The sequence below is a fragment of the Rhincodon typus genome, chromosome 13 (assembly GCF_021869965.1).
Source record: "Rhincodon typus isolate 14 chromosome 13, sRhiTyp1.1, whole genome shotgun sequence".
Lineage (NCBI taxonomy): Eukaryota > Metazoa > Chordata > Chondrichthyes > Orectolobiformes > Rhincodontidae > Rhincodon > Rhincodon typus.
In genome coordinates, this window is record NC_063344.1 from 23470558 (window position 1) to 23480996 (window position 10439).

The following is a 10439-nucleotide window of genomic DNA, read 5'->3' on the forward strand; positions in this document are numbered from 1 at the left end:
GAAGGGTCCCGACCCGAAACTTCAGCTTTCCTGTTCCTCTGATGCTGCCTGGCCTGCTGTGTTCCTGCAGCTCCACACTGTGTTATCTCTGGATTATTGAATAGATGGGTTATGTATCAATCCATCTCGGGAGAAGGTTGAAGGGCTTCTTGAAAGCAAAGAGGCAGGAGAATGAAGAAGAACTTCAAATAATATACTACAGTCCCTGTGCAACTTCTCTGTTCACTGCTGATTTAACTAGTGCATTTGCTCCACTTTATCAACTGCTCAGAGGTGGATTGGATTGGTAATGGTCTGTAGAGTCTTAAAACATCTGAAGTGAAGAAAGAACAGATTTGTGGATCCATTGTGACACTGAGAAATTGTTGGTTTTAGTTTGGGATGTATCATCAGCAGGGCCAGATGTAGTGTTATCTTGGATAATGTAACAGCATGCAGATAATCCTGTAGTGCATGCTTCACATACGCTTATTTTAATTAAGTCAGTGCAAAATGATTCAAGTTGAGAAAGGGTCATTAGTGGTGATGCATAGCAAGTTCCACAAACAGTTTTATATTGAAAGTTCATTGTTAATTGAGCATCAAACCTCGGTGAATATATTTAGTTCAATTATACTGCTTGGTGGCAGTATGGCTTCAAGGGTGAGAGGTCATCAAAATCAATCAGTATAATATTAAATATCAGAAATTGTCAGATCATACAAATGTGACACTCTTTCAAGATTTCCTGTGAGTACTGATTTACTATGAACCATTATACATACACAAATGATATGTCAGTGCCTGCCGTAGAAATTGAAGAAGAAACTTGAAATGTGGTTCCTGGCAAAGTGCTCAATTATCTCATGAATAATTGGCCTAAAGTTGGGCTTACAAAAATGCAAAAAAAAGCACAGATCTTGCTAATGGGAAGGATAAAAAGCCTAGTAAAGGGCCAGAAAACAGCTTAAAGAGCTACAACAAGGGGTTATGAAAGGAAACTTGCCAGGGCCATCAAAATTAATAAGCAATTCTATAGTTACATAAAGGGAAGGTGGGTGGTCAGGAGCAATGTTGGCCCACTAAGACTGAAAGTGGGGATATTGTCAATGACTGTGGAGAAATGGCAGACATGTTGATTAATTACTGTGCCTCAGTATTTACAGTGGAAAAGGAGGATAACTTGTTGGGAGCACTGAGGAAACTAATTTCATTCAGTCTCTGATCTGTTATTAAGGATCGATAATGAGGGAATTAAAGAGAGACAAATCCCCAGGATCTTATGGTTTCATTCCGTGGGTGTTAAAGTAATAGAGGAGCACATTGTAGATGCCCTAACTGTAACTTTTCAGGGTTCCTTAGATACAGGAGTCGTCATTCTGCTTTTTAAGAGGGAGAGAGAGGGGGAAAAAAGGAGATATTTCAGATCAGTTAGCCTAATAGCTGTGGTGGGGAAATTGTTGGAATCCACAATCAAGGACAGGGTACCTGAACGCCTCAAATTTTCAGAGAACCAACATGGATACATGACAGGTCGTTGATGTCTGATTTTTTTTTTGAAGAAGTGACTAAAGTAGTGGACAGGGGAATGTCTACTGATGTTGTTGTTTATATGGACTTAGGTCATTATTTCACTTTTTGCCATATCCTGGATCTCAATCTCCAGATTTAAATGTAACAATTGACAATGATATTCATTTAGAAAGCATCCATTACATTTTTCCCATATAGTGGTTCCGGAGCACATGCCTCATTAGAGATCCAACCTGCATTTGCAAGGAAATCAATACTTAAGTACTTTTCTGTCTGCTAATAAACTCTGGATTGATTTGATCATAAGTTAAAGCTCTGTCTTTCCTTTTGCTCTCCTCTTGCCCCCTTACAGGCTCCCCCTTCTCCCACTGCAGCCTGCCACTCCCATGGCTGCTTCAGTACCCCCACAGTCACCCTCTTTGTTCCCCTGAGACCGCTTGCAGCTCTTTTCTTTCTCTAACCAAATCCCTTTGTAGCCTCTTTCTTCGCCTCTACCCTTGGCAGACAACTGACCAGCATAAGACCTCCACCTGGCCCCTAGACCACCTACTACTCATTGAACTATTCTCACTGCTGTTTGTCAGAAGTTATGGTTGTTGAATACAGACTTGGTGCTGAGGAAAAAAAACAATTTTACATATAAATTTCTTTGAAACTATTGGTCATGTGTTTTAGTTGAGAAGACGGGAACAAATTTGCAGCCCACTTTTTAAACTTCGGACATTGTTGATATTGGTTTGGTCAGTGTATTCTGGGAAAACATGCACATCTACTATTTTACACTTTAATGTATATATCATTTTTTTTATAAGTGAGGAGGAAGTACGGTATTGTTTAATGGCCAAGCCTTTTATTACACTGTCATCACTGTTGTGGAGGTATAAATAAAGTTCATTTAATCAAGACTGTCTGCAGATTAGCATGTTAGTATTGGTGCAATGCAATTCTGTTAATTAAACTTGCCAATAGCAGCACCGTGAATTCAAAGACCATTGAATAGGTGCAGTATTTGTCCTGCAGCTGATTAATGATCTGGTCTTGATACAGAGTGCCAGTTACCAGTGACATACTGTCAGTTGTGGGTTGTGAAAGCTATTATTTTTCCCAGGTAGAGCAGTCTTATGTATTTCTACAGATGTAGTTGGGAAGTATTAATCAAAGTTGCACTATTTTATTCTTAGTGGCTTGGGATTCTGTAAACCTAGTTTAATGTTAGATTTTATGGCCTTGGGCACTTGTTTTTGTGAAATGGAGCTCCAGGATTTCTCAAGGTGAGTGTTTTTATAGAGGATCTGAGGGCAGTAAATTTACTGGAGTTGAAAGATGCAAAATTGTCATGATGCAACGTATTTCAACACTGTCACTGCAGATTAGTCAAAATTTTGCTAGTAGTCCATGCTTGCAACTGCATAGTGAGTTTTCCAAGTGCAACCAGTTTACAGGATAGTTGGCTGCACATTACAAAGAAGAAAATAGTTCCATTTAGCTTGTTTTGCCCCCACTCCAAGCAGTACAGGTTTGTTTGCAGATTTTCCAGCATCCACTATACCATTTAAAGATATTTACAATATGGCAGAATGGAAATCAATATAATTTAATGAAATGGATCAGGTTTGTAATCAGTTACACAACAGAATCAAATGCTGTTCTTGATTCAAACACACCTAGAAAATGATCAGATGACCAGTTCTGAGATGCTGAAAATTATATTGACTTTTTTTTTTGTTCCGATGCATTACCTATTACTTCTCATTTTAATGTTGTCATAATTGGCATGGATGTGGTTCAGTGCATTGTAACATTGTAGTAGGCTTCTCAGCGGTTTGGACCAACACAGCCGACAGATTCCGCTCAAGCTGAGCTGTCATTTCTCTACATTGGCAGTTTGACATTTGAATGATCATTGAGTAGAGTAGAGCACTCCTTTCCCCCCTTTTTAGAAAAATAAATCAGTCCAGATGGCACTTGCAACTTGCAAATCCAGCAAATGGTTGAGAGAGATGAGGTTAGTGGCAGTTGTGTCAGATGTTCTAAGGCTCTCAGATGTGTACTTGACTTGATGTAGTGCCACTTTTTTTGACAAATTGTAAAGCATAGTTTGCAGTTTACTGCAAAGTGGAGATGGCCCGGGGGAAGCTGACAAGTCTGTGACTCTCATAATTCATTAAATGTTGCTTTCAATATGGTAATTTTAAGAAAAACTTGTTTCAAAACACTGATCGGAACTATCAACACTCAGCCCATTTCTGTTTCCTTACCAAATCTGGCCAAAGTATTACACAGATTAGAACCAGCATGCTCAACTGCAGGCAACCTTTATCGAAACTTTTTTTAAAAAAATTTACATCTCCCTAACATTTAATGTAGGGATTCTACCAGCAAGGTCAGTAAAATAAAATGCTTGGTTAATAACAGATTCCACAGTCCGTCACTACTTATAAAATCAATATATGCATTAAAGTGTAAAATATCAGATGCATACAATGGCTAAATCAGCAAGGACAGTACCTGAAAATTAACAACTGGGCTGCGAATTTGTTGTTCCTGTATTCTTAACTAAAACACACGTCTAATAGTATTAAAGAAATTTACGTGTAGGGATCTGGCTGCAATGAGCCCTCAGTATCTGCCATCCACTTGTCTTTTTTCTTCACCTTGGCAGACAATAAGACCAGGGAACAAAAGTAGGTATTTTGTCTCATCGAGACTGCTCTGCCATTCAATGTGATGATGACTGATCAACAACTCCCATTTTCTTGCTTTACCTCCATAACCCTTAATTCCCTTGCTGACTAGAAATCTGCCTTGCCCAGCCTTGAGATAATCCTATAACATCCAGAGTCCTCTACCTTTAGTCTCATCTTTTTTCCCTTTACAGGGACACGTATGCCCTATAATCTCACTGTTTAGTCTTTGAGTGTTGCCCACTGCTCTGACATGGTTCTACCTGCAACCAGCTGCTCCCTGTCCACCTGGGCCACATTGTATCCATCTTAGCAAAATTAGTGTTTCACAGTTTGAGCTTTTTATTCCTGGCTCATCCTTATCCTTTTCCATAACAACCCTAAACCAAATTGATTTTGCCGTGAAGTGTGAGTAAAACAAGAAATGCAAATATAAAGTTGTTCAAAGTCGTGAGTCTTTGTGACTTGGCAGATTGTCACTGCATTTTGCCAATGATTTGTCATAATGCTGGAACTCTAGTTTGGTATTTCCTTCATGTTTATGGTAGTGGTATGTAATGGTATGGCAGTGGATTTACACTGCCCTCTACTGCATTGGCAGAAAATTAGCCAACAGTACTTTAAAGATTCCTTTGCGCAACAAATGGTAAGATTGCCTGAGTCCAATGCTTGTAGACAAAAGTTAGTACAAATGCAACACTGAAATTAAGTCAGTTTTTCTAGTCTTGTATCTTTAAATGCAAATCAAGAATGCCATCTGTCAAATACATTTGGTTCAGTTCTATTTGGGAAGCATTTCTGTCATCTCAAATTAGGGAAAAATTGCTAATTACAAACTAATAGTTGGAAGGGTGAAAGCATGCTGCCAACCTATTCACTAATTTCTTTCCTAGTCAGTAATTGAGAATAACCTGTTAATATGACAAATTGTTATTTTAGTTTTAGTCCTACTTCCCCAGCTGTTTTTGCATGCAAGCCAAACATACAATGCATAATGTATTAATAAACATAACCACATAACTAACTGATATTTAAGTCTGTCCATTTTATTCCTCTCTAGGAACTATTCGTTCTCACCCTCTCTGGGAACTCGAGCTTTTGTTTTTGAATTCTGCTATTGGATTTTGTTCGTCTTCTCCCCTCAGTTCTTGGGATGCAGTCAACTTTGCAATAAAGTATTTACGTTCAGAAGACAAAAGTAACAAGGAACAAGATGGACTAGAATCATGTAGACAAGGCAAAGTAGGGGTTGCAGGTTTCCTTCCCCTAAGTTGAGCCTGTAAATTGTTTTAATTAGTAATTAACTCATTTAATTATTATTTGCTGATCTTAAGTTTATATTGTGAAACTTTGTTGGGGTTTGAGCTCTCAACTTTTTGTGTAGCTAGGCTATTACCCCCACCCCTATCCTGACACCTCTGCTGCTGAAAGAGGATGGTTGAATAGAAAATTCTGGTTTTGCTTCTTGGCTACATGCTGCTCATGAAATTGATACATACCAGATATCTGGGAAAACGCTGACTGTGTTGCTATGCTGAAATGAGTTCTCACCCAAATTTCTTCTCATTTTGTAAAGTAAGGAACAGAGTTTTATTGGTCTCCAGAATGTTTCTCCATGTTACAGACACTTCTTCCATGCCAGCTTTTTTTCATCTTCCCTGGTCGATTTCTATTGGACCCCATCCCAACCCCTGTAATTCCAGCCTGTGGTGATCCTGAAATCTCCCGGACCTTTAGCTTCCAATTATTCTTGAGTTATCACTTAAGTTCCTGCCTCAATGCATATGCGCATTGTATTTATGTTATTATTATTATCTGGAGTGTTTTGCCACTTAGTTTTGCTTAAATGACGAGTGGTACGCTCAGCTCTGTTTTTAGTTCAGACTTTTGATCTGTCAAAAGCAATTTCAAAGAAGTAGTATACACGATATCGAGTTTTTAATAGTTTAATTCTAATATTTGAAATCGAGCAGTTTAATCTGTAGTATTTAATTCAACTGTATAAATTCGGTTTGACTGAATAACACTCCTTGTATGGACATGTGAATGCGGTCAACTGGAAAATGTGATCCATGGACCTTTAAATGCTCCAATTGCAGATCTATTTTATAAATGGTCTTGCATTTATATCGTACCTTTCACAACCTCTGGGCATCCTAAAGTACTTTACAGCTAGCAAAATACTTTTTGAATAGTAGTTCTTGTGAGATAGGAAACCTAACAACCAACTTGTGCATTGCAAGCTCCCACGAACATTGATTTTAATAATGGCTGGACAGTGTGGTTTTGTAGTTTTGATTGAGTGGTGAACATTGGCCTACACACTGGAAAAAAATATCTTGCATATCTTTCAAATTAGTGCCATGGATATTTAATGGCCATTTGGAGAGAAAACAAGGTCTCTGTTTATTATCTCGCATGAAGGAGTGCATTTCCATAATACAGCACTTCCGCAATGTTGCACTAAAATATCAACTTTGATTTTGCTGCTTAAGCGCTGGAGTGGGACTTGAACCATCACCTTAGGATTCAAACAAGAATATTACCAGATGAGCCACAGCTGACCCATTGTAGATTATAGCATTAGTAATCAATTATCACTGTCATTTTAAGCAGCATTGAATTAATGTAAACTGTACTTCAGCTTAAAAGGTTTGATCTTTTAGAAGTGTGGTAGTGGTGCCTAAGAATACAGCAGGTGATTTCATTTTTACTTCCTCACCGTATTATATTCTTAGTGGCTTAAGAGTGAAATATTTTTATTTGTATCGTCTTGAATCAGTATATTTGTTGTGATTTAAAATTTAATCAACCAGCATATATCTATAGAACTACAATCTGAAACGTACTTATACAATCTATTCTGACAGAGAGAGGATCTTGCATGTATAAAGTACATTTGCATCCCAAAATGCATGTAACAAATGAAATATTTTTATGTTTAGTTCTCTCAATATGGGCAAGTGCATCAGAAAATATGCAGACTTTGTTTGTGAAGTGCAATAAATGTGGAAGAAAAATGTTACTATCTCTTAGGCATCTTTACCTTATTTTTTTCCAAGCCTACACATAGCTAATAATTGTATTTTTCCACTCTTTTTGTTTTCTTTTATATTTTGATTTTACCTCCTTGAATAAAGAATTAAAGGAAAGAATCAAATTATCAACATTCAATTTTAAGACATACTTGACAGTTCCTGATCTGCACCCCAGGTGGTTTCCAACCTGATTGTATTGCATTAGTATTGAGCTGTAGACCGGGGGAACATTATAACCAAAACATTTTGTGAGCATGATTTGGAGTGTGCTATATTTACATATGGAAGTAAAAGAGAAATTTATTTTCTAATATATGTGACATGTACCTGAACGTAGTTAAGTGTCTAACATGTCTTCTGATAGCATCAGTCATTTACTAAAATTATTTACTTGAATGATGGGGAATTTTATGTTTGAAGTATGCTTTTCAAGTTATGACTTTTTCTAACATTACTTTGCTACATTGAATACTTTGAGGGTCAAGCCCTTCTGAATCATGAAGATCTGTCATTTCAACAAAACACTATATGTCAGAATACTTTGACTGTTCCATTCAATGAAATGGTTGACAGCTTTTGAAACTCTTTTATGTACATTCTTTTAAGAAAATCTTGCAGCAGCGAGATCACTGGATACTCATATGTTACAACTTTGATCATTGAAAGATGATATGCCTCTTGGAACTCTGCGCCTGTTGAGTGAAATGATGTTTGCAATGCCAAGAGCATATTTGGAGGTTTTTCAAATTGACATTCAAAGTAGCTCTTTAAGTTCAGTGTAGCTGGAAATTTAAGGACTTCCCTCAGCATTCTTTTAGCTGGGTTCACCTGGTTATATGATCAAATGCCTCTATCTGTTATTTGTTGAAGTGGTACCTTTATTGACATTGACATCGACATGCTTAAAGATAGTCTGACAGTTGTTAAAAGCAATATGTAATTGCAAGTCTTTCTTTCCTTCTCAGTATATTATTCCCTATTTCCTTTAGCTATATAGATTGCAGTTGATTATTGCATATGCTGATTATGTAAAGTTCTTTCCTTTTAATCATTCAGTAGTTCTGAGTTTACCTTTTTATGTTCTTTCTGAACTTTTCACACCCCCTCTGGGGCTTAGAGCAAGCAGAACACAGCTTTCCTTTTGAAATCTCAAAGTACTTTCTAGGGTGAAAATTTAGCATAGTTCAAAGTAATTAAAGACTATTTTTGTGGTGTCCTCTTAATCTTGTACTTGTTGCAGCATTTCTTTCATAAAATGTAATTCTATAAATTTCATTCACCATGGGAAACTCTTCAGTTAGCCAATGTTTTCAATTTGTATGTAGCCTGTGGAATTTTAAAATTCTGGAGTATTGAGGAAAGTGGATATTCTAATAACTAATTTGAGAGCCTTAGATGGAAATTAATTTTTGTGGGTTTTCCCACGTCTCGTAGTTTTGTCTGTGCTGGTCCATGGTAGGGCTGAGAAAGTGGCAGATAGCGTTTGCGTTACCTTAGCGCTAAATAATTTCTATCTCTGATACAAAGCGAAAACAAAAAGCTATCTTCCATGACCTTTTAACTTCAGTATCATTGACTAGAAGCTTAATTGATCTTTTGTAGTAACACCGTGGCACAAGTGTTGGCAGAGACTCGGTACCTCACAGGACAAGTCACTCGTCACAAAGTATACCTTCACCTTATATGGATGTTATTTATTAGTTTGCGAAACCAAAGCAAAGGTGAAATTTTGTGTTCACCAAAACACCAGGAGATTGAGGCATGAGGGTTGAATGTATACCATAGAAAGTCCCATCCTGACATGGTGAAAGTTCTCATTGATCTATCAATATGTCGTAGTTGCTGTAAAGGTGATTGCACCCATCTTTCCTATGAAAGACTTCCATGATTATGTAGTGAAGCACAAAGTAATTACTGAGAGCTGATGCAGCAAAAATTATGCATTCCTGGATGGTCTTCACCAGGGAATATCCCAGCTTTGGGAAAAGGGATTCTGTTTAACATGTAGACTGTTGGTCCCAGGACCAGAAAGGAGAGTTTTCAAATAGTAAACTAAAACTAATCACACTCAAAAAAAAAAAGCATTGCTCAGCTCAGCACTGTCTCCAAAGTTGGCTAGGGAGACAATGGTATCCACTGATTTTGATATAATCAAGGAGATGGGTAAGGAGACAATGGAGTCCATTGGAAGGCAGTTCACACATCATATAGCATTCGAGATGAGCGGTTCCCATTGCCCCGCAATACCAGCTAGACGAGGGACAGAAACAATACTTGTTCAAAAAAACGCGTTCTGTGTGGGGACCAATTGAGGCAATTTTTGTTTTTTTTTGTTGCTGTCTGTGGAGATCAGTCAGAAAACCATGACTTGGGTAATCTTAAAGGAAGGGATTGAACACTGGAAAAGGAAGGAATAAACACAAGACACAAAGCTGTGCAAGATTGGTACATTAGAACAGTATGTGTTTCTCTGTCCACTGACAGAACTGAAGGATGTTGTATATCCTAAGGAATAGCTATAGCCTGAGAATGTTGAAGAGAAGATATGACTGGGTGAGCATTTCATCCATAGGCTGCAGAATATGCAATCCACTGCCACGTGGAGAGTTATAATGCATGTCCCAACCAAATCTTATGTCATTTTGGAAGTTTAACTACTGTAGGGGAGCATGGAGGGGCTTGGTTCCGTATAGTCCAAGGGGAAGTAATGTATTTGGTTACTAATCAAATAAGAATGTTTAGCAGTGATTGTGCAGTGAATCACATTGTTGCACATAGTAAACATACTTTATTTATTCAAAACCTGAAACTTGTGTTGATTGTATTATGCGTCATCCTTCAATGTGATTCATAAAGGTTAGCCCAGACCCTTGACCATAAAGAAGTGAGTATAATTGTGACCAGCAAGGTTGAGTGACACGATCTCATGATCAGAAATACCCTACAGCAACCATGTGCTAAGAGATCCTAATCGTACATCTGCAGAATTTCACACCATTTCTCCTTTGTCTTGAGAAATACTTGTCCCTTGCTTTTAAATTAAATTGTGATGGCCTGTGGTAGGCTTTGAATTCAATCAGTTGAGCCCAAGACCAATCTACGTCACAGTAAGCACTTTGCCTCGAGTGTACACCACTGGCAAATGTGCAACATTGATACTGAGAGTACTTGAACAAAAAGCCTACTGACCCTCAAAGTGTTGCCG

General features: G+C 37.8%; 1 protein-coding gene across 1 annotated transcript in view; it reads left to right on the forward strand.

Annotated features, from left to right (window-relative positions):
* Nucleotides 1–7215, forward strand: part of LOC109923563 (disks large homolog 1-like) — a 193103-nt gene extending 185888 nt beyond the window's left edge. The window contains exon 4 of the mRNA XM_048604324.1: nt 5257–7215. Within this exon, the coding sequence (XP_048460281.1) occupies nt 5257–5304 (48 nt within the window). The 3' untranslated portion in view covers nt 5305–7215. The remainder of the gene's footprint in view (nt 1–5256) is intronic.
* The last annotated feature ends 3224 nt before the right edge of the window (nt 7216–10439 follow it).